Raw genomic sequence first — 25,764 nt, forward strand, 5'->3', positions numbered from 1 at the left:
GTTTTAGCAAAAAAAATGGTTAGTCTTTACCACAGCAGAACTGAAGATAAGATGTCCACTCTCCTAAGACACTAGCAAAAAGAACTTAAAATATACTGGTGGTAGATGGGGGGGGGGGGGGGCAATCTTGGGCTTGTGTACAGTTTGTTTGCCAATATCCAATCCTCCTGTTTGCGGCAATATAACCCAAAGGCGAAAGACTTCCTGTATACTTCAAATGGACAAGAAAGAATTTGGGTGTACACTTTGTATATTTATTAAGCAACGATCTCATAATTTCTCTTTAATTGCAGATATGCAGGCTTGCATCTTACAGATGTGCGTCTAAATGTGCAGCATACACTCAATAGTCTATTCTAAGACTGAAACATTCCCAGGAGCCAGGTAACCCTAAAGTGTGCAAAAAAAAAAAAAAAAAATTACAGCTGGCACTTACTTTGAGGCAAAAATCCTCTGACTCCTTAAAATGCCTAATGGCTCCTAAATTACAGTAATTGGTTCCTTAATTCTGCATTTTGTTGCCTTCTATCTCTCCTAGCTAAAACATTCAAACTAGCAATGAGGTTATATTCATTGCAATAGAACAGCTCACCACTTGGTGGCAGTAGGAGTACAGCAATGAACACATCTCCATGGCTGAAGAGCTCCTCAAAAACAATAGAATGTATTCCATCAGACTATTCAAAGCCATAAAGTCCCACCGTGAACATAACGCAATGCAGGATTTGTGTCACTATTGCTATAGTGACACATCTTTCATGTGACTTTAAAACAAGTACTAGAATAGGTACATGAGCAAAGATTTAATACATTGGCTGGTTTCCAGGACTACTTGTGTCAATGTATATAAAGTGATGGTTTCTTCAGATTCTAAAAGAAATGCATGTCACTTCAAGAACAGGTGGCAAAGTTAAAGTTTAACACTGGACATTCTGTAGAGAGCCTGCAGCAGTTAAGCTGGCCATACATTATACAATCTCTGTACAATCTCCTATAGACATAGATATTATTTATTTTATTATAGGTACAGTACTTATATCGTGCCGTCAAATTACACAGCCCTTTACATATATATTGTACATTTACAATCCCTGCCCTCAAAGAGCTTACAATCTAAGATCCCTAACTCACATTCAAACACATACTAGTGCCAATTTAGACAAGAACCAATTAACCTACCAGCATGTATTTGGAGTGTGGGAAGAAATACTATGAGGGCAACCATAAACATTTCATAACATTTTTATCACATCAGTAAGGCCCTTGCACTACATAGCAGATGGAGCGGTCATGCAACACTGTAAACAAATTAAATAGAGCTTTATTTTGGTGGTATTTTATCACTACTGGGTTTTTTTTATTCTTTGCGCTATACACGGAAAAAAAGACCAAACATTTTGAGAAAAAAAAAAAAATATTTCTTCATAAATTTAGGCCTAAATGAATTCTACTACATGTCTTTGGTAAAAAAAAAAAAATCCCAATAAGTGTATATTAATTGGTTTACGCAAAAGTTATTGAGTCTACAAATGACCATAAATATACTAGAATTTTTTTTTTGTAATACTAGTAATGGCGGAGATCAGCGGCTTATAACGGGGCTGTGATACCGTGGCAGGCAATCTGACACTGGCTGACACTAACTCAGTGATCAGTGCTAATAAAATACACTGACACTGTACTGGGTACAAAGGGGTTAACATATGGAGCAATCAAAGGGCTGTGTGCCTAAAAAGTGTTAATGTGCTAACTGCGTGGTGCTTTTACTAAGCAATGTGCCAGTTTTTATTTCCTGCTTTGCAGGGAGACAAAAACCAACACATCACCACTGTCAGAGAGATCTGTGTCGTTTACCCACACGGATCTCTCTCTGTCATCCGTTCCACCGCTCACCGGGTAATGGCAATGAATCATTGGCGGGGACTCACTGATTGATAGAGATATATATATATATACACATATATATATATACACGCGCACACACACACACGATCCTGCGCAGAGTGGCTGCATTGTAGCAGTAAATCTTCAATGTGCCTGTCCTAAAGTGGATAGTGTTTGTCACCTTTAGGGTTAATACACAGATTTTTTTCACCATGAAACTGGCCATCCTAAGATGATGTCAGAGGGCCAATCCGAATCATCGCTTAGTTGGCCCGTTTACTCATAGTGAGAAGCGCCAACTATGCACACAACTGAACACGAAGTTTCATCACAAGGAGAGGGACAGATCCACATATATGTCTTCAATGAATGTATACAAATCAGCAAAGAGGAAACACACGTGTCATCCTATCAGTCTTACAAACCCTATTACAAAAAAGCTGGGACACTTTGTAAAAAGAAAAAATATCAAATGTTTAAATTGAGAAAATGTACCATTTTAAGAAAAAAAAAAACAATTTAAATTAAAATTGATGGCAGCACCATGTCTCAAAAGAGTTGGGATAGGGCAACAATAAGTTGGCAAAGTAAGTGATACTAACAAAGAAGAGCTAGAAGAACATTCTGCAACTAATTAGATTACTTGGCAACAGGCCAGCAGGGGCAGACTGACAACTCAAGGGGCCCCCGGGCAATAGGAGATCATGGGGCCCCTGTGTCCTTGCCTACACTCACACCACACCCAAGAAAGCCTATGAAAGGTACCAGGGGCATCTCATGGGGCCCCTACTGACCCCGGGCCCTCAGGCAGTGCCCGAGTTCCCAAATGGTCAGTCCGCCCCTGCCGGCCAGTTTCATGTCTGGGTAAAAAAGGCATGCCTCATAAGTAAAGATGGGTAGAAGTTCACCAATCTGTGAAAAATTTTCAAATAATTTCAGAATAAAATTCCTAAGAGAAAAATTGCAATGACTTTAAATATACCATCATCTACAGTGCATAATACCATCAAAAGATTCTGAGAATCTGGAGCATTCTATGTGTGCAAGGCAAAAGACCAAAAAACGAAATACTTGATGCTTGTGCTCTTCAGGCACTCAGACGTCACTGCATTAAAAACAGGTATTATTCTGTGATGGACATCACTGCATAGGCTCAATAAGACTTCCAAAAATTACTGTCTGTGAACACAGTTCTCTGTGCCATCCAAAAATGCAGGGTAAGGCTTTATCATGCAAAAAAGAAGCCATATCTGATTATGATACAGAAATGCTGCTGTCTTCTCTGGGCCAAAGCTCATTTAAAATGGTCTGTTGCAAAGTATAAAATTGTTCTGTGGTCAGACGAATCAAAATGTGACTTTCTTTTTTGGCAACCATGGACGCCGCATCCTCCAGACTAAAGCGGAGAGAGACCTTCCAGCTTGTGATCAGCACTGTTCAAAAACCTGCATCTCTGATGGTATGGTGGTGCCTTACTGCATATGGAATGGGCAGCTTGCACATGTGGAAAGACCTCATCAATGCTGAAAGATATATCCAGGTTTTAGAGCAGCATATATTCCCATCCAGATGACATCTTTTTTAGAGAAGGCCTTTGCATATTTCAACCGCGTACTGCATCTATGACAACAGCATGGCTTCATAGTAGAATAGTCCAGGTGCTTAACTGGCCCATCTGCAGTCCAGACATCTCACCAATTAAAAATATTTGGCGCCTCTTGAAACAAAAAATACAACAAAGACGACGCAAGAGTGTTAAAGTGATATTAAAGGCATTTAAAAAAAAAAAACAAACATGTCCTCCTCTTCTCAGGTCCCGCACTGGCGCTCCTGGCTCCTCCCTCCTGCCAAGTGCCCCCAATGAGGCTATGAAGCTACCAAAGCAGGCTTGCTGTCAGGCTGCTGCTCTGTGTGTCCATTCACACACAGAGCCGTGGCTCGGCCCCACCTCTCTCTCATCATTGGTTTACTGGCTGCAATTGACAGCAGCGGGAGCCAATAGCTTCTGCTGCTGTCTCAACCAATGAGGCGGGAGAGTCCCGGAGAGCCAAGGCTCTCGTGCATGGCACTGGATTGCAATTGGGGGGGCAGCAAACAAAAGGTTTTTTTTTTACCTTCATGCATAGAGATAGAAAAAATCCTTCAGCCTTTTCAACCACTTTAAGACGTTAGACTGCTATAGCAAGCAGGAATGGGGCAACATTCTTTAAAAACTCCAGTAATTGGCCTTCCCAGTTGTTTAGAGTGTTGTTGAAAGAAGAGGATGCTACACCGTGCAAACATGGCCCTGTCCCAACTTTTTTGAAGCATGTTGCTGTCAACTTTTTTGGAACTAGGTTTGTAGATCAAGGAGATTGTGAATCCAAATGGGTTTACTTTAAGTAAAGCAGAGAGGGTTGGATTGCCAGCCTCACATCTACCTTATATTTTAGGAGCTTTTTCAATAAGTACATTTTACTACACTGTATCGGTGCTTAGGATACCATAACCAAGACATTCACATACATTTATTGGTTTTCAGATATGAATAAAACATGTATGAAAATGCATTTATGTGTTTCATTCCAAAATACTCTTCTCTGTTTAAAATGTAACAGCCATGAAAGACAGCACTACAAATGAGTGTAGAAGCAGAAAAGGTAGAACATGAAAGTACATACCTACATACTATTCACAAATATGAACACATTTGAAGTGTTTTTCCTTTCCATAAATTACTTTTATTCATTTGCAATTTGCCTTTAAACTTGCTAGAAATCTTGACTTCTCTAAGAACAGTTCACTCCCCAGCATCGCCCTACTCATTCCTTGCGTCTCATAGCTATCTCCTCTTTTGGAAGTGTCTAAATACTGTCTGTGTTGGCCAAGCACCCACGCACTGCTACCTTCCCCATTCCCTACATAATTTGATGGGAAGGTTAGTGCTGAAAGGAATAGTCTGGCAACAGGATCTCTAAGAAAATGAAAGCCCACTCAATCCAGCAGAGGAACAGCACTGGATGGTACATTAGAGAGTCCATGCAGTAAAGCATTGACAAGGAGGCAAGTATTGCAGTAAGAGCTGTTTTTTTTTTTACTTTACTTACTGCAGGGCTATGTATTTTTATGTTTTTGGTAAAAATTTGAGTTGGGTTTTAAATCAGCCTTACCAACTACAATTATTAAAACAATAAAATAATCCTAAAAGTGTAAACAAAAAAGCTGCCATGCCAACTTCTTTTTAAAAATGTACAAGTTCTAGGGTTGTCCTCCTTATCCTGCCATCACAACCTGCTACAGAACATGCTTGTGCCTCACTGACTACATACTGACATTTCACTGACTGGATGCTTGTTCCCAATCTGCGACGAAGTAATGATAGAACAATAAGGTTTACCATAGTATACCATGTACAAAGAGGCAGTATATTACTAAAATATGCTACACCGATTGTTAAATCTGTTCCCATGGAGAGGAAGGGTAGAGTTACATCCAGTACAGAGTCCCGTCCCTCTCCATTCTGAAGTGCTGTCTCCTCATCTCTGCGGTTTAGATTACACAGAGTCCAGAACTCCAGTCTGCTATTCACAGGAGCAGAGAGAGTGGAAACTGTGAGCTTGTGTTTTAAATGACGGCAGCCGGAGACGAGCACGTTAATTCACAAAAAACACAAGATGACAACAGCACACATCGGCTACTACACTAGTCCAAACCTACAGTACCTGATTCAAGCTATTGTCAGCTTTTGTTTTCATGAAGGAAAGCTCTTTTCTCTAGATGCGATCATTCACAACGCAGGCTCATAATTTCCACTCTCTGTGCTCCTGAATAGCAGGCTGCAGAGCTCCAGGCTCAGTGTAAACTGAACAGCGTAGATGAGCAGGCAGCACAGCAATGCTCTGTCTAGCAGCTTGGGGGGGGGGGGGGGGGGGAGCTGTGCAGGCTTTGTGTGCATTGCCTGTTACACCCCCTCTAATCTGGAGCGGTCACTCAGAAATCCATCTCTGTTGATTTGTGTTGTCGGATAGGTAGGCAGCTGGGTGGGACTTGCTATCCTACGACACAGCTCAGCAACCCCTGTATGGATTTAGATGGGGGGTGGGGGGGGGGGGGGTAACAGGTTCTTTTCTTCTAGTAATAGCTCCTATTGCAGGAATTTAATCAGTGTCTGTGGGCAGAATATGCAAAACTCACAATTCATCATGGGATCAAAGTTCTTAATTTAGACCTACTGAGCTATGATATGTTCAAATTTTAATCTTTTAATTTTCCACAAGCTTATGACTGTTAAAAGCATGGAAACACCATGAAGAAGTTCTTGATGCTTTTAAAAAAATTGCTATGCTTCAAACTTGCATGACACAATCTGCATATTGAGATGCTTGTTAAACAGTTGCTCTTAATGCTGTCAGACAAATAATGTAGCAATTAACACAAAAATTTAACTCTCACATCTAATTTTAAAGCCCACGTACCACAGCTCTTTATCCCTTCATAGGTCTGTAGCCACACATTGCTTTGAAAGACTTTCACTCCATAAAATATATAAATATTCCAGTACTCTGTGCTGTCAGGGCTAAGTAACAACATCATCCATCAACACATTTGTCCGTACGGACTTGTACTGCAAAGAAAGACGGAGTGTGTCAGACTAGGCCTGTTACTAAGTGCTGATTACTGGGTGCACTGGGTGCCTAGTGGGCTCACATTCAGACACATTACACATGCTGTATCAGTAAAGGGGAGGCAAGAATATATAATGCAGGTTGTAACACAACTTACAGACTGCATTTCTGTGACTTCAGTTAGGCTTTAAAAATGTAGACTATACCCTGCCCAGTGGAGAGCTACACAAGTAGCTGTGCAATCTGTTGCTGCGGTGAACCCTAACTTTTGGAAAAAAGTCAGCAATGAGGACAGCCCTCGGAGCATCCCATAATACAATGTGGAACCTTCAACAACCTATTGAGTCATGCTCTACACTACACTACAGGGTGTGCTGAGTGGGTTGTTAGGCTACCTTGAATTAACAGGCTGAGAAGTCATTTAAATCAAGTTTACATTCAAAAGGCTAGTTGTGTGGGCTCTGAGAAATAACAGGTTTACTTTTAGAGCGCTAAAATTTATCAGGATAATAAATATAAAAATATGTGGTTATTCTGTGTCCAAAGGATTTCAATACCTGCAACCATATACAAAAATAGATTTATGTTCACACAAGAACCAGTTGCATTGTAATACTAAAGCAGCATCCTCACATAAAATACAATCTCTATCTTCCGACTCTGTATTGCTCTGCCAAACGTCAGTGCATTGTTTCCTGCTAGGATACCCATCCTGGTTTATCTAGGTGCAGGTAAGAGCACAAATTTAGTTCCACAGGAAGGCTGCACCTGTTAACTATTTCCAGGAGTTGAGTCTACCTTTGAAGGACTGGCAACACGTGATGAGTTTAAATGCGGTTCCTTGTCTAGAACCTCATAATAGAGAAAATAAAATACTGGTGTGACCACTCCAACGATTACCATGATGACAACAGCTGTCCACCAACCCAATCCCCAGTCTGCTCCATAATATGGGTCTTTTGGTTTGGCCGCTTTGTAATCAGATTCAAATTGGAGATCTTGGCTTAAAGCAGAAACAACTTCATGAAGGTTTTCTTTTGTCACGTCGGTGGACATCACTATGTGCTTGATATCTCGATCTACTTCTTGTAGAAAACTGTCCGCTGTCTCTAAAGGTAGTGCCTCAAGAAATAAACTGTGTTGCTGGTCTTCTGAAGGCTGGCCAGGCAGAGTCCTGGATTGTTTACCCTTTGGGGAAAACTGTGGGTCAGCCAATAAACTGAAACGCTTCACAGGAATTTTTATTGTCCTCAATGCAAAAAAGTCCTGTTCATTAATGAGGTTGTTGGCTCTTTTCAGATCTGCAACCTGTAGAGATACACAGCATATAAGTTAATATATTTAAGATAAATAGTGACATCTGTAATTTTTCTCTATAAAATTACAAAAGATCCTTACTCAGCCTTTAGGGAAACAATTTTTTTTTTTAAACAAAATTCTGCTAGACATATACAGTTATGGAAATAAGTGTTTGATCCACTGCTGATTTTGAATGTTTGCCCACTCACAAAGAAATGATCAGTCTAAAAATTGAATGGTAGGTGTATTGTAACACAGAGACAGAACAGCAACAAAAAGTTAAAAAAAAAATGCATGTCTAACAAATGATGCACTGATTTGCATGTTCATGAGGGAAATAAGTATTTAATCCCCTTCACAAAACATGACATAATACTTGGTGGCAAATCTCATCTGACCACAACACTTTCAACCAGTCCTCCTCTGCATCATTCAGATGTTCAGTGGCAAACTTCAGAAGGGCCTGGACATGTGCTTTGATGAGCAGAGGGACCTTGCGGGCACTGCAGGATTTCAATCCTTGTTGGTGTTACCAATTGTTTTCTTGGTGACTGTGGTCCCAGCTGCCTGGAGATCATTGACAAGATCCTCATGTGTAGTTCTGGGATGATTCCTCACTGTTCTCATGATCACTTACACTCCAAGAGGTGAGATCTTACATGGTGCATCAGACTTAGGGAGACTGACAGTTGTTTTGTGTTTCTTCCATTTGAGAATGATTGCACCTTCACCTGAGAAATTGTCACCTTCTCACCAAGCTGCTTGGCGATAGTTTGGTAGCCCAGTCCAGCCTTGTGTAGGTCTACAATCTTGGCCCTGATATCCTTGGACACCTCTTTGGTTTTTGCCATGGTGGAGAGTTTGGAATCTTATTGTTTGATTGCTCCTGTGGATAGGTGTCTTTTATACAGGTAACAAAATGAGATTAGCAACACTCCCTTTAAGAGACTGCTTCTAATCTCAACTTGTTACCTGTATGAAAGACACCTGGTAGCCATAAATCCTGCTGAATGATAGGGGATCAAATACTTATTTCCCTCATGAACATGCAAATCAGTACATCATTTGTTAGACATGCATTTCTTTTGAATTTTTTGTTGCTATTCTGTCTCTCAGTGTTACAATACACCTACCATTCTTTTTTTTTTTTACCATTCTATTTTTAGATTGATCATTCCTTTGTGATTGAGAAAACATTCAAAATCAGCAGGGGATCAAATACTTATTTCCTTCACTGTACCTCAATGTAACCGCAGAAAAAACAATTAAAAAAAGCTTTATTTAGAAAGGTCTATGGGACTCCCACAGCGTGGCTGCACTCTAGACACACAGGTGTTTCTCTAAATATATTCCTCACTAGCATTAAAGGACATAATTCACTTTTGTGTGCCAAATGCCTTTGCAAATCCAGATACTACCTTTTAAAAGTTGCAGAGACATCAGCAATATGCTGTACATAGTATGTGCACAGAACAAAGCTGTAAGAGGGACAAATCAGGTCCACTCACTACAGGCTCCCTGCCAAAAACTACAGAGTAGTGGACAAATACCAGGCATCCAGCAAAAGGAAGGAAAGCAGCAGTGATTGGTCTTTAGTACAGGAAACTCCTACATAGAGGCAAAGTACAGGAGTTATTTCATGGTGGATTTCTGTACAGATCTGGAAGAAATACTCAAAAGGATAACATGATTCAAGTTTAATTACAAGAGGCATATATACTTTGTCAATTTTTCTTTGGCCCTGATGTCGAAGGAGAACCTGTAGAGAGCAAATATAGAGGCTACCCTTGCTGTCCTCTTCTTTTGAAAAATGTCAGTTGCACAGCTGTTGCTCCAAGTAAAACCAGTGGATCAGAATACATTTGCAGACTTCTGACTTTACTCCAACTTAGCTTTCTGCATACAGCAAAGCAACAAGCACTCTACCAGTCAGGCATATAAGGAAAAAAATAAAACTTTGTTAGAGCAGCCTCTCTTTATGTCTAAACTGAACATGGCTGGAACAGGCCACCTGTCCCCACTCTTCTGAGATTTTATGCTGTGAAGCCTGTCAAGATTCGCAAAGCCTTTTCTCCAAGAGTCTTGCAGCTTGGCTCTGCTTCTTCCATGCACAGACACCACAACCAGCTTTCATTTCTGTGGACAGGCCACTTTTTTTTGACTGGACAGTGCTTGGCCAGTTGGCCAAGACTTTGATGCATATGTGCAGAAGATGCAGAGCCCTGCCAGGAGACTTTTGGAGAAGAGGCTGTGTAGCGCCCAGCGAACATCTCAGAGCGGTGGAGACAGACAATTGTAAAACATGGTGGGGTTGCAGAGGTTGCACATACAAATTATAACTGTCCTAAAAAACTAAATTTATCCTGTAGGCACATACCTTATTTTTCAAAACACAATTTTTTTTGCAACATTTGACCTTTCACCACTTTTCTAGCACTGTATGCTTTAAAGCAGTAGTGTCACTGTCATTAGCACTGATCATAGACAAAAAGCACTGAGCCAATCACAGTGGCTCTGTTCTTTGTGATCACTGTGGCAGTCAATCACAAATGTACACAAAAGCGATACTGTACATTACAGAGCCCCCTCCCTTTTTCTAACATTGGAGGAAGGGAAGGGACAAATGATTTCATGAAAAAAAGATTTAATGATTGAAGGGTAGGAAGCAAAAAATGTTATTCAAGTGTTACTAAATCCGCAACAGTAAAATCAGTCTGTATATGCAGTAAACATGCTTGTTATACTCACTGTGGAACCCAACGGGTTAATCCTCTGAATTGTGTAAATATGCTGTTTGATCCTGACTTCTCTGATCTTCCCCCCTTCTTCCAGTGCCCCCCCTCTTATCTTCTGATAAGACAGATCATGTGGAGTCACTCTGCACATGCTAAATTTGGTGTGTATTGCTAGAGTTTTCTTTTTCCTTGGGAGTGTGCATGTGATCACAGGGCCTATCAGCACTTTCCAGATAGAGGTCAGGGGTTCTGCATCCTCCTAGAGCAAAATGAAAACTCTTGCTACAAGCTTTAAACCAGTGCTTGGCTGGACACTGATAGAAGTCACAAGACTGCTCTAACTGTTGATGAGAAAAGGTATTTAGCAGTTTATATTTACTAAAATAATTGCATTTCCTTGTTCTGTGTACTGTGGGAGACCAGATATAGTGAATGCAGGGTCCTGGGATTAGTAACACTTTAAAGGATAAGTGCACCTGTGGGACAGGTTACCCGTTTTTAGGTTCACCTGTAGAACATGTTACCAATGCTGCAAGAGAATTACGGGAGGGGGAGTTCCCCGTACTGTCAGATTTGAAAACAGCGCGGCCGTGTGGGGCTCCACCCACATGGCCACATCACTCATTTCCAGAGTTCTGTGAATGAACTGCAAGTCCCGACAGCTTTAGCAGCTACCAGCTTGTAGTTCTCAATGAACTACCACGGAGCTGTGAAGCACCGTGGCAGTTCATTGATTCTTCATGTCAGTATATCTGCAGGAGACCTTTATGGCACCAGTGATCTGCTGATCATTGGTGCAATTGCTTTACAGGCTCCTGCAGACCAAAATAATGAAGGCACATTTTTTTATCTGCAAAAAAATGTGCATTTATTAATTTTGTGAACTTTTGTGAAAAGGTGAACTTATCCTTTAAGTTTATTTTATAGGGGAACATTTTTAACCCCTTTACCCCTCTGTATATATCCCATCTTCGTCCTGTCTCTGTATTTTAAAGTGATACTAAGGGTTCCGTTTTCTTTAAAATAACAAACATGTTACTCTTATTTGCTCTGTTCAATGGTTTTGCACAGAGCAGCCCCAATCCTTCTCTTCTCAGGTCCACCCTAGTAGACACTCCTAGCCCATGCCTCCCTACATGCTTGCTCCCGAGCTACCTCTGTGTGTCCAGAGATACACAGATCACAACTTGGCCATGCCCCTTCCTCACTGGTTGTGATTGTCAGCATCGGGAGCCAATGGTTCCCACTGCTGTGACTCTGCCAATGAGGAGCGAGAGCTGCTGTTTTCATCCACAGCACTGGTGTGAGATTGGGCTCAGGTAGGTATTGGGGGAAGCTGCACACTGAAGGTTTTTTACCTTCATTCATAGAACGCATGAAAGAAAAAACCTTCAGCCTTTTCCACTTTAACCCCTTCACCTCCTCTTCCATTTGTGTATTACCTGTACATTAATAATGCACTGTATCTGGTGCACCATTACCAATTTCCATTATTTAACCACGTCAATACCAAGCCTGTTTCTTAATATTTTTAAAAAATGTCACATAAAAGAATAGGATCACCTTGGGGTGTCTACTTTCAAAAACTTATTTTCAAAAATGTTGACTTTTTAAAGAATAAAAAAAACAGTAGTTAATAAATACCATCGAATAAAGCTATGTCTCATAAAATGGTATACAATTAATTTAAGTACAAAAAAAAATTCCCAGACCTGAAAACTTAAATATGGCCTGGTAACAAAGTGGTATATACAGGCCAGAACTCAAGCTGTTAAAATGTATGCTGAAGTAGCAAAACAAGGAAGTACTTACAGTACAGCAATGTTGGAGGGCTATTGAATTTAGGGTGTCCCCTTCCGCAATGTCCTTGCTGATAAAAATGATGTCATCAAGACGTTCTTTGGAAGTGCTCCTTCTAGTCTTCTCTCTCCCTCGGGGCCGTAGTTCATATTCTTCAGGATCCTCTTCTGATAAGTCATTCTCTGAATTGCCCATAGGTGCAAAGTGATAGCTATGACCTAGTGTTGTGGATGACACAGCTGCTGGTTTCAGGTAACTGCGGGAAGGGTGCTTGCCAGTCATCGTTACAGTATCTGCTGAAGAGAATTAAAAAGGTACAGAGTGATTACTCACAATTCATTAGACAATTCTACACACAAGATAACACAAACTAATTTGCTCAAAAATGAGTGCCCTTAATAACATGCCACATTTCACCTAGGTTTAAAGCAGTAACAACAAAAAAAAAAAAAAAAAAAGGAATTCTATGGTCAAAGCATACATTTTCATTTTATAGCATAGCAAAATAGTTATCTCTGACAACCCAATGTAAGCTTGCCATTTGACCAGGCCGTTTCTGACACTTTGTTAACATGTAAAATCAATATTTTTTGCTAGAAAATTAGCTAGAACCCACAAACATTATATAAATATTTTTTGTAGAGGCCCTAGAGAATAAGATGGTGGCCCTTGAAATTTTTATGTCACGTAGTATTTGTGCAGTGGTTTTTCAAATGCAATTTAAAGTAAATAAATACATTTTAATTCAAGAATATACAACATATAACCCAATATTTTATACAATATAAAAGGTGATTTTACGCTGAGTAAATAGACACCAAACATGTCACACTTTAAAACTGTGCACGCTTGTGAAATGGCACCAAACGACGGTACTTAAAAATCTCTATAGAAGACATTTTAAAAATGTTTATAGGTTTCCAGTTTAGAGTTACAGAGGAGGTCTAGTGCTAGAATTATTGCTCTCGCTATAGCATTCACAGCAATACCTCACATGTGTGGTGCAAACTTAGTTTACAAATGTAGACACGATCTATGTACGCGTTCACCACTGCGTACAAGCATGGGGAAAGGGCGGGGGGGGGGGGGCGCTTTAAAATTTTTATTTTTTTAAATTTATTTTATTACTTTTTTATACTGTCCCTGTAAATTTTTTGATCACTTTTATTGCTGTCACAAGAAATGTAAACATCTCTTTTGATAACAAAGCATGACAGGCCCTCTTTATGGAAAAATCTTTCCTCTACCCTAGAAAGAATCAGATTAAAAAAAAAATAAACGGCAGTGTTTAAATCTGCCCTAAACCGAAGTGACATCATGACGTTGCTTCTGACCTACTAGATCATAGAGGCCATCAGAGACAATCTGATCTCTGGTAACCTCTATAGCCAGCCGACGCAACTGCCGGTACGGATCCCGGGCTCCCTGGTGGAAGGGAGAGAAGAGTGGTGTGGAGACCCTACTGTCAGAATACACTGACACAGTGGGGGAGATCCCTGTATCTACACTGCTTGTGTGAATGCGAGGATCTTACAGTTTGTTTGTTTTTTTATTGCTCAACTCCTTGGTTGAACAAACAAAAAAAAAATCGAAATGGGTATCCCTTGCAGGACAATTGTATAAACTGGCACCACTGAAACTTGTAGATTAAAGATTTGGTTATTGTTTCTTTTAGTTCAAGTACATCAAAACCCTGTCATTATAACATGCTAATGTCATTTCACCTGGTGATCCTGCCATGAAGGTCCTTGTTCAGGCACTTCCTGTTAAAGGGTGACAGCTGTCTCCAATTGTGCTCCTGCCTTGTCTCCTTGTCACATGTGTCTCATACGGACACTACAAATGGCAACACATTGCACAGGCACAGTCCAGTGTTCACTATCAGTAATCCAATCCAGAACAATAGTTTACAACCGACACTGAAGAGAATGTACATGGAGAGGCTCAAGATCATCAGTAATGAGGTGCAATAAAGGATGAACATAAAAATAAAAAATGTTCTGAAAAGGAATACGGAAATTGTTTATAACACACTGTGATTTAGTAAATGGAATGCTAACCAGTGTAGGTTTCGATCTTCCTTCATTGGTTTGTCAAATTGTAACTGGTATGTGACATGTACAAAGTCCCTTCAAGCCAACAACAATATTGATTCTACTTTTCATTTCCCTCTTGGAAAATCCGAGACGGGAGTATTAATAAACCTAGATAAACATGACATTTGTTAGGGGGTGCTCTCTGCTCTTGGCTTCACTTGTGACATACCTGCTTTGGATCAATGACTCAGAAATCACTGTTATCAACATAAAGGGGACATCAACAATAGCAGGTTTATTTTAGTTTCCTTTTTTCCTTAAAGTGACCTTGTGGAGTGGAGTCTTTCAATACACTTTTCAATATCCAGTCAGGTGAGTATATTCATGATTCCTTTACAAAGAGGCTACTGAGTAAAAAGTTACTTTAAACTGGTTTCCTTTAAAAAACGATAACCAGGCAAACAGCATGCAGATGAAGTCTATTTCTAGGAGCTTTTTTACCTGCCAAATGATTCCTGTTCAGCCAGTCTTGTGATTGAGACAACCCCATCAGATAGCACAGCCTTGCCTCTGATGTCCACAGGCAACAGCAGTACAGCCTGGCCACATATCCAGCCCATACAATGAAGAAACAGCAGAACAGGTCAACCCTCTGCTCACTCCTCCCCCTCCTCCTGTAAACAGGTTCACTGTCTGCACTAAGGACAGCACCAACTGGTGAAGAACCAGTCTTTTTAATAGTTCACAGTCATGATATGACAAAGAAGCACAATTACAGACTTGAATCATGCAATGAATTATCTATATACACTGGTATAAACAGAAATGCAATGTTCTGAACTCTACCGTGGTCATGTTTACAGAAAACGAATAATATAAACAGGCAAAATGGTGCAGTGCAGACTATTATTATTGTTAGCACCAACAGTTTATGCAGTGCTTTACAATATAAGGACAGACGGTACAATTACAATACAATTCAATACCAGATAGACCAAGCTTGTCCTATCACTCACTACACATCTGCGTTAACGGAACAAGCACAACACAAATGAAAAAACATTTCCATATATTGTACTGATCCCCCAATATAGAAAAAAATCAGTCAGTACTGCAAGAATCATCTCAAACTCTATACTTTTGTTCCTTTAAATGCAATATAAGCGTACCTAAAATTAGGGCCACAGGAGCACCAGGACTCACCTCAAGCATCACCCACATCTGACAAGCTGTATATACACACACTGGGTGAGCGCTTGGGGAGTCCTCCTTATTTTAACAGATATTTACATTACAGAACAGGACAGTCACACTTCCCTCATCTGACTCTGTCCACTGCCATCCTGGGCTCTGTTCCCATGCCTCAGCCCTCACCCCCTCCTCTCTTATCTATCCCTCCTCATCCTCCTGCTTCTCTATTCTCCTTCCTCCTCTAGACTGCCCCCCGTTCCTCATCCTCCTCTCCTTCTTTTACCCTCATCTTCCTCTTGTCCTTCATCCTCCCACCCCTTTGCCTCCCTGATCCTCTCCCCTTCCTTTCACTTCCTCTCTTCTCCACTCCCTCCTCCTCTCCCTTCAACTCCTCTATTCTCCCCTCCCTTTACCTCCTCCCCTTCCTCTCTTCTCATCCCTCCTCCTCTTTCCCCTCCCTCTACCTCTCTTCTCCTTCTCTCCTCTACCTTCACGTCCTCTCTTCTCCCCTCCCTCCTCCTCCACCCTTCCCTCTCTTCTACTCATTCCCCCTCCTCCTCTCTTTGACTCCCCCCACCCCATCTTCTCCCTTCTCCTCTCCTCTGCCTTCACCTCCTCTTGTCTCCCCTCCCTCTTCCTCCAAACTGTATGACTATTCTACAGAAGTTATGTAAGGTAGGCCAAACTGTGCAACTATTCTACAGATGTTATGTAAGGTAGGTCAAACTGTGCAACTATTCTACAGATAACATGCAAGGTAGGCCAAACTGTGCAACTATTCTACAGATGTTATGTAAAATAGGCCAAACTGTGCAACTATTCTACAGATGTTATGTAAAGTAGGCCAAACTGTGCAACTATTCTACAGATGTTATGTAATGTAGGCCAAACTGTGCAACTATTCTACAGATGTTATGTAATGTAGGCCAAACTGTGCAACTATTCTACAGATGTTATGTAATGTAGGCCAAACTGTGCAACTATTCTACAGATGTTATGTAAGGTAGGTCAAACTGTGCAACTATTCTACAGATGTTATGTAAGGTAGGCCAAACTGTGCAACTATTCTACAGATGTTATGTAAGGTAGGCCAAACTGTGCAACTATTCTACAGATAACATGCAAGGTAGGCCAAACTGTGCAACTATTCTACAGATGTTATGTAAAATAGGCCAAACTGTGCAACTATTCTACAGATGTTATGTAAAGTAGGCCAAACTGTGCAACTATTCTACAGATAACATGTAAGACAGGCCAAACTGTGCAACTATTCTACAGATAACATGTAAGGCAGGCCAAACTGTGCAACTATTCTACAGATAACATGTAAGGCAGGCCAAACTGTGCAACTATTCTACAGATAACATGTAAGGCAGGCCAAACTGTGCAACTGTACTACAGATGTTATGTAAGGCAAGCCAAACTGTGCAACTATTCTACAGATAACATGTAAGGTAGGCCAAACTGTGCAACTATTCTACAGATGTTATGTAAGGTAGGTCAAACTGTGCAACTATTCTACAGATAACATGCAAGGTAGGCCAAACTGTGCAACTATTCTACAGATGTTATGTAACGTAGGCCAAACTGTGCAACTATTCTACAGATGTCATGTAAGGTAGGCCAAAGTGTATGACTATTTTACCGATGTTAGGTAAAGTAGGCCAAATTGTATGCCTATTCTACAGATTATTAAACAGTATGTGCATATTCCAAAACTATAATAATTACCTGAACATACAGGTGAAACTCAAAAATTTAAAATATCGTGCAAAAGTTCATTTATTTTACTAATGCAACTTAAAAGGTGAAACTAATAGATGAGATAGACTCATTAAATGCAAAGCAAGATAGTTCAAGCTGTGATTTGTCATAATTGAGATGATTATGGCTTACAGCTCATGAAAACCCCAAATCCACAATCTCAGAAAATTAGAATATTGTGAAAAGGTGCAATATTCTAGGCTCAACGTGTCCCACTCTAATCAGCTAATTAAACCATAACACCTGCAAAAGGTTTCTAAGCCTTTAAATGGTCTCTCAGTCTGGTTCAGTAGGAATCACAATCATGGGAAAGACTGCTGACCTGACAGTTGTGCAGAAAACCATCACGGACACCCTCCATAAGGAGGGAAAGCCTCAAAAGGTAATTGCAAAAGAAGTTGGATGTTCCCAAAGTGCTGTATCAAAGCACATTAATAGAAAGTTATGTGGAACGGAAAAGTGTGGAAGAAAAAGGTGCACAAGCAGCAGGGATAACCGCAGCCTGGAGAGGATTGTCAGGAAAAGGACATTCAAAAGCGTTGGGGACTTTCACAAGGAGTGGACTGAGGCTGGAGTCAGTGCATCAAGAGCCACCACACATAGACGGATCCTGGACATGGGCTTCAAATGTCGCATTCCTCTTGTCAAGCCGCACCTGAACAAACAACGTCAGAAGCGTCTTACCTGGGCTAAAGAAAAAGAGACCTGGTCTGTTGCTCAGTGGTCCAAAGTCCTCTTTTCTGATGAGAGCAACTTTCGCATCTCATTTGGAAACCAAAGACCCAGGGTATGGAGGAAGAATGGAGAGGAACACACTGCAAGATGCTTGAAGTCCAATGTGAAGTTTCCACAGTCTGTTTTGATTTGGGGAGTCATGTCACCTGCTGATGTTGGTCCACTGTGCTTCATTAAGTCCAGGGTCAACGCAGCCGTCTACCAGGAGATTTTGGAGCACTTCATGCTTCCTTCCGCAGACAAGCTTTATGGGGATGCTGACTTCATTTTCCAGTAGGACTTGGCACCTGCCCACACTGCCAAAAGCACCCAAACCTGGTTCAATGACCGTGGGATTACTGTGCTTGATTGACCAGCAAACTCGCCTGACCTGAACTCCATAGAGAATCTATAGGGCATTGCCAAGAGAAAAATGAGAGACATGAGACCGAACAATGCAGAAGAGCTGAAGGCCGCTATTGAAGCATCCTGGTCTTCCATAACACCTCAGCAGTGCCACAGGCTGAAAGCTTCCATGCCACGCCGCATTGAGGCAGTAATTGCTGCAAAAGGGGCCCAAACCAAGTACTGACTAGATATGCATGCTTATACTTTTCAGAGGTCCGATATTGCTCTATGTACAACCCTTGTTTTATTGATTGCATGTAATATTCTAATTTTCTGAGATTGTGGATTTGGGGTTTTCATGAGCTGTAAGCCATAATCATCACAATTATGAAAAATCACGGCTTGAACTATCTTGCTTTGCATGTAATGAGTCTCTCGTATATTAGTTTCACATTTTAAGTTGCCTTACTGAAATAAATGAACTTTTGCACGATATTCTAATTTTTCTGTATATTGTTATATTATTGGAATGTATGAGTAACAATATAATGAGCAGCAATAAAAACCTCCCATATCCCTCCCAGAAATCTACCATCCTGGTAAACTGATCATGTGGTTGTGTGAGACAAGAAACAAACAAAAAGAGGGGAGGCAGGTTCCTCATAAAACTATCAATATATTTTAGAAAACTGCACATAAGAAGGAAACACAGCGATAACTTGTCCTACAGACCGAACGATCTTTTAGAGCTCACTCACATGTCCTTCGATTGGCATAGACCAACACAGGCTTACCCCAGGGCACATAGATAAAAAAATGGCTTTCTACTAGCTCTGGTAATATCAGAAGGCTGCATTGAGGTGCAGTGTATAAAAAAATAGCAAGTATGCATGCACAGCACCGCACCACTGAGCACACGTTTTACAGTGCAGGCTGGTGTAAATGAGCCCTTACAGTAGGTGTACCACACTTCGGTATTTGTGACCAACAGAGTGGAATCTGGGATTTACAACTGTTTTGGGAATGTGGAATAACAATGTAAAGTATCCAAAACAAACCTTTTATTTATCTTTAAGGGCTGGTTCACACCATGGTGCGGAGACGCCAGTTTTTCTGCACACATTCTGCAGGGGCACAACAAAATCAATTATTCTCTATGTGCCCTGTTCTAGTATCATGGACGGATTTTGTCTGTGCAGAAATCTGCAATGTGTATAAAACTCATTGGAGCGAGCACGAGGATGCATGTCAGCTTCCATCCGTTTTTCTGCAAGTATGGTGTGAACAAGGCCTAAAGCAGAACTAAACTTTCCAATACTTTTCAGCCAAAGATGTCGCTATCTTGGCCTCTGATCTTCAACTGCCATCATGCTGCACATGTGATTAGTTATGCCTCCAGCCATTTCATGGTTTGACAGTTTGGCTGAGAGCACAAGTAAATGTGGCAGTTACATTCCTGTGAGTGTCGGGAATGTAATTCACCTGTCTATTTCTCCTGGTAACCACAGTCATAAGCACGGAGCATGGCGGAAATGCAACAGGGTGTTATTGTATCCAGGGGTGCACATCTGTCCCCAGCTACAGATACAAACTCCATGTGTGATTACATGTGGACAACCATGGACAGTGTCAGCTTGTCACTGATTCAGTTTCCTGTCTAAAGCCGGCCATACACAGGTCGAATTCTGAAAGAATTTTCTTTTGAAAATCTTTTCTAAGAATTTTCATTAGAATTTCGCACCATTAGTGGGTCACAGAAACAGCAGATTTTCCTGTGACCATCGTATTTGAGTGATCGGGCAAGTTGGAAATTTTTTTCATAAATGAATGAATTTCGAATCAATGATGGGAGAATTGTGAGAGAAATGTAAATGAAAAAGTAATGAGCATGAGCCGTGATCTGGAAAGAAAAGAAAATTCTTGGCCACAAAAATTATTTTTCTGTAACAACGTGAGGTGAAATTGAAGGCTTGGTTGTTTGAATTTCAAAATCAATGGTGGCACCATCAGATTACAAAACTCACGGAATTTCCAATTTTCTAAAGAAAATTTGTTTGGAATTCGATCCATGTATGGCCTGCATAAAACTGATCAGAAACACCTGGATGCCCCCACTGCTGAAACATGCTGATCCGGGTGATTAATGTCCATAGTCACCTGTGTGCTTGAGTACAAACTGAACCAAACACAGGAAGCCGGTGTGAATGTAGCCTAAAGGTCACTAAATACTGCAATCTGACCATTCAATATTTGTACAATCAAGTTTAGATTTACCAAACCTACGTAACACAGGGACCTACCTAATCTATCCAATCAGGGAGATCCTTAGGCTGGCCATACACTATACAATCTGATTGTACAATCTCCTTTGGACTGATTAAAACCTGTATGAGATCAAACCTTAAATTAGTATCAAATCAGGCAGGCCCTTCCACTACAGAGTTTATGGGAGATCTAACTGCATGGTAATTGTATGGTGTGTGGTCAACTTTACACCACATACTTGTTGGTAAATCTAAAGATGATTGTACAATCAGATTGTAAGGTGTGTGGTCAGCTTAACCCCTTGGCACTGGCACCTCCCGGTCCTTTATGGTTTCAGAAAGCGGGATGTGGGGCGGGGTTTTAGGGTCATGTGACCACCGTGATTCGCCGTCACATGATCGGAAAAGATCCCAATCAAAAGAGGAGATCGGAACCTTTCCATGAGTACCAGACATGTGTGCTGGGAGCGCACGCTCTCAGCACATATGTTTTTCTTAATTGCACACCACTCGGCATCAAGGCCCAGACGGCCGCACATTTGCATGCTGCCGGCGCCAAGAGGTTAAACAAACACCGCTGTGTAGTGAGGGAACAAGACGGCATTCACCCCTAGCTTTTTGAACCCCTTAACACAGGTGCCTCATGGCCCTTTAAAGGGTTTCTGATGCCGGAAGTTGGGGCAGGATTTATGATCATGTGACCACCCGTGATTGGCTGTCACAGCAGTCACATGATCGGAAAGCTCCTGATCACAAGTAGCGATCAGGAGCTTTCCATTAGGCGCTGGTAAATGTGCTGGGAGTGCGTGCTCTCGGCACAAGTTTGTTTACATTTTGGTATCCATATATGGGGCCTTTTCCATCCAGGCTCACCTGCCGAGAGGCTGAATGTATGCATACTCTCAGCACGAAGAGGTTAAACATGGTCCTTTTTTTGTGAGTCCTTTCAATGGGCCGCCCTACACATGACAAACACAGCAAAGTAGATCATTTTTTGCTGTGTTAAGCCTTGCAAGTTTGTTTACTGTGCTTTTTTCTGCGAGGAAAAATACTAAATTTTCTTGAGGCATTTGGAGTACCCATAACAATGAAAGGCACCACAAACACAACGCATGTTTTAGCCACAATTTGTAAACACACAAAAAAAGTGCAATATTGCATGCATGTTCAGAATACACAGGTGTGAATGGAGCTTAAAGTGTTACTAAACCCAGGACCCTGCATTCACTATACCAGATCTCCCACAGTACACACAACATGGAAATGCAATTATTTTAGTAAATATAAACCGCTAAATACCTTTTCTCATCAGCAGTTAGAGCAGTCTTATGATTTCTATCAGTGACCAGCAGAGAACTGGTTAAAGCTTGTAGGATTGTAGGAGGAGCTTTCTTTCTACTCTAGGAAAATGTAGAACCCCTGCCCTCTGTCTGGACAGTGCTGATTGGTCCTGTGATAACATCCACTCTCCCAAGGAAGAAAAAAAAAAAAAAAAAGTCTCTAGCAACACACACCAAACTAAGCATGTGCAAAGTGTCTCCACACGATATGTCTTATTAGGAGATAAGAGGAAGGCACTGGAAAAAGGGGAGGATCAGAGAAGTCAGGATCAAATATTATTATACAGGACTTATATAGCGCCAACAGTTTGCTCAGAGCTTTACATTATGGAGGGAGATAGTACAGTAACAACACAGTTCAATACAAGAGGGATTAGAGAGCCCTGCTCCTTGGAGCTTACAATCAAGATCATTTTTTACACGGAAATGCAGAGGATTAACCCTTTAGGTTCCACACTGAGTATAACAAGCATGCTTTACTGAATATACAGACTGATTTTACTGTTGTGGGTTTAGTAACACTTTAAGGATGAACTTTTTTTTGGCTTGAACCCAAATGGAAATGGTCATTACCACCCAATCAACTGGGAGATGCTCATGACATCATTGGCCCAAAATGGTCACATAGCTAATGACACTGACCTAACAAGGCCATGGGTCTTTATTAGTTCAATGATAAATAAATAAATGTCACAGACCTCCCCACCCCTTTGTGTACATACAGCTGTGGGGCAGAGAATGTCCTGACCACAGCTGATTGGACGGCACTGACAGCTCCTCACCAAGTTCAGGCCAATCCTGTGCTTAGCATCTTTTACTGACCAATGAATTCCAGCACAAATTGGAACTCAGGCACAGAGTTTTTTCAAACATTTTCATTGGACTGTCTCTTTAACTCTGGTCCAATCAAATGTCAGAGATGAGCCCCTCTATGACATGCCTAGCCGGCACTGACCACTACAAGAACACAATTCTATTGTAATGGACGGACTCATCTGTCATAGGGATAGCTCTGCCTCCTCTCTACGTCTTCTATGTCCTCCAGGCACAGCAGTCACTTATCCGCAGACCAAGGCGGGCCCCCCTCACCCTGACCACCATAATCTGCTCATCCTGCCCGACTCTCACCTTCTCTCCGCACGGGTCATCTCGGCCACCGTCCCCACAGCTGACCAAAATGCGCGCTCCCGCCTCTCCAGGAAGCGCGCTCCGATCAAAAGCCACGTCCGCAAGCTCAGCGCAAGGCCACGCCCTCCCTTAAGTGATTACTTCATCACGCAAGGATTTTGCTGGAGCCATGTTTGCTGTGGGCAGCCCGTATGTTCTCAGAGCACCTCAGTGCCAGGACTTTGTTCTGAGCGATCTGTATGAGGAAATGTCTTCTTATTACCGACAAAAGGAGTCTTTACTCTCTGTAGTGTAGTATAGCCTTTTATGGTGTTTTTGTTTATGTTGTTGAGTTTTCTTTGTATTGTTATGCTTTCTGTTGTTCTTTTTGTTATGTTTTCTTTATGTTGTTATGTTTTCTTTTATTTATGTTCTCTTCTATAGTCCTCATGCTCACTGGATGTTTTTACAGCAGCTGTTTTGGGCTTTTGACGTTTTTTCTACTGCTAGTAAACTCCCCAGCATGTTATGTGTCCATGCACACACAGGCTCCATGTACACGGGACATTTGGAAAATACTTCTGAATGATGGAAACTGCTGGGAAACGGAGGTTAAAAAACGTCTGTTTAGCCACGTTTGCATATCGTGTTTATGCACATTTGCGTTTATAAGCGTTTTATTAACCGCTAGCCTACAAGGCACTTATACCCCCTTCCTGCCCAGGCCAATTTCCAGCTTTCAGCGCTGTCACATTTGAATGACAATTGCGCGGTCATGCAACACTTTATCCATATGAAATTTTTAACATTTTTTTGAGACAGATAGAGCTTTCTTTTGGTGGTATTTAATCACCTCTGGGATTTTTATTTTTTCTTCAACAAACCAAAAACCACTGAAAATTTTGAAAAAAAAAGTTTTTTCTTAGTTTTTGTTATAAAATTTTGTAAATAAGTGATTTTTCTACTTCACTGATGTGCGCTAATGAGGCTGCAGTGATGGGCACTAATGAGGAGGCACTGGTAGGTTGCACTGATGGGCATTGACAGGCATCACTGATGGGCACTGAAAGGCAGCACTGATACATGACACTGATATATGGCACTGATAGGCAGCATGGGGTTGGATCAATCATGCTTTGGGGTTGTGTTGCAGCCAGTGGCACAGGGAACATCTCACGAGTAGAAGGAAAAATGGATTCAATAAAATTTCAGCAAATTTTGGATGGTAACTTGATGCCATCTGTCAAAAAGCTGAATTTAAAGAGAGGATGGCTTCTACAAATGGATAATGATCCTAAACACACCTCGAAATCCACGGGGGATTACATCAAGAGGCCAAAACTGAAGGTTTTGCCATGGCCTTCACAATCTCCTGACCTCAACATAATTGAAAATCTATGGATAGACCTTAAAAGAGCAGTGCGTGACAGACAGCCCAGAAATCTCAAAGAACTCGAAGACTTTTGTAAGGAAGAATGGGCAAAGATACCTCAAACAAGAATTGAAAGACTCTTGGCTGGCTACAAAAAGCGTTTACAAGCAGGGATACTTGCCAAAGGGGGAAGTATAAGATATTAACTCTGCTGGGTGCCCAAACTTTTGCAGACGCCATTTTTTTGTTTTCTGTTATTTTATAAGTGTAAATGATGGAAATAAAATCTAACTTTTGTTGACATATTATAAGAATGTCTAATCTGTAATTTGATGCCTTTTGGAGATTTTTCCATCTTTCCTTGGCTTCTTTATGCACATTAATGCAAATTTTTAGCTGGGGTGCCCAAACTTTCGATCCCCACTGTATTGTCCATACTGGGAGGAACACAATCAGGGTTGCTAGTATGAGGAAGCAAAATGTCTGCCCAGAGTTCTGTGAGAGCATAAGAAAGGTCATCTTCTTCAAAGACTTTTACACCGGCTTCACTTCCTTTTTCTTCTTCTGTATCTGTGTCTTTGTCTTGCTTCTTAAGGACTTGATTCACCTTTTTCACACGACTGGCATGGATCCAGGCCTTGGAATCCTCAGTCAGGACAGCGGTCCTGGTGACAGCGATCACAGAATTGGGGGGTCCAAAGGGATACTCTTGCTTCCGATTCCTATGGAGGGCTTGTATCACCACATGGTCCCCGACTTGGAAAGAGTGAGTTGGTTCCTGTGAAGAAAGAGGAAAAGTGCGAGCAACATTTCTTTCAACTTTATCCAAAGTTTCAATAAGTTTTCTCACATATTCCTCCTGAATCAATTCTAAGTCCCCTCTTTCCACCATGAGTGGCTGTCTGGCCTAGGGAGTGGGAAAGGGCCTACCCATTAGAACCTCAAAGGGGGAATAACCTGTCTTCGTAGAAGGAGTCATCCTTATCGCTGCCAAAACTGCAGGCAGTACTTTCTTCCAGTTTGCATAGGTACCTTCAGTAGCTTTTCTAATTTTATCCTTAATGGTCCTATTCATCCTTTCCACTATACCTGAGCTCTGGGGGTGGTAAGGAATGTGAAACTTCCACTCAATCTTGAGTGTTTTCACCAAACCCTGGCATACTTTGGCCACAAATGCTGGGCCGTTGTCAGAGTTAATCTGGAGGGGACATCCCCACCTGGGAATAATTTCCTGTGTGAGGATCTTCACTACCGTTTGGGCATCTTCTTTTGTGGTTACAAAGATCTCTACCCAGCGGCTAAACAT

General features: G+C 41.3%; 1 protein-coding gene across 2 annotated transcripts; it reads right to left on the bottom strand.

The window, feature by feature from the left end:
- Positions 1–788: 788 nt before the first annotated feature.
- LYSMD3 (LysM domain containing 3) lies at positions 789–23,249 on the bottom strand. Of its 2 annotated transcripts, none has more exons than XM_089679652.1 (3): positions 23,108–23,249; positions 12,335–12,615; positions 789–7,796 (listed from the first exon to the last, which is right to left on the bottom strand). In XM_089679652.1, exons 2-3 carry the CDS (start codon positions 12,602–12,604, stop codon positions 7,260–7,262), a joined length of 807 nt encoding a protein of 268 aa, XP_089535778.1. In that variant the 5' UTR covers positions 12,605–12,615; positions 23,108–23,249; the 3' UTR covers positions 789–7,259. The 2 variants fall into 2 exon arrangements, with proteins under 2 accessions (XP_089535778.1, XP_089535777.1); XM_089679651.1 differs by having other exon boundaries at positions 12,335–12,618; positions 23,108–23,248.
- Positions 23,250–25,764: the final 2,515 nt, after the last annotated feature.

The sequence above is a fragment of the Staurois parvus genome, unplaced genomic scaffold (genome assembly GCF_062004578.1).
Source record: "Staurois parvus isolate SC_StPar_1 unplaced genomic scaffold, SC_StPar_1.0 ptg000229l, whole genome shotgun sequence".
Taxonomy (NCBI): domain Eukaryota; kingdom Metazoa; phylum Chordata; class Amphibia; order Anura; family Ranidae; genus Staurois; species Staurois parvus.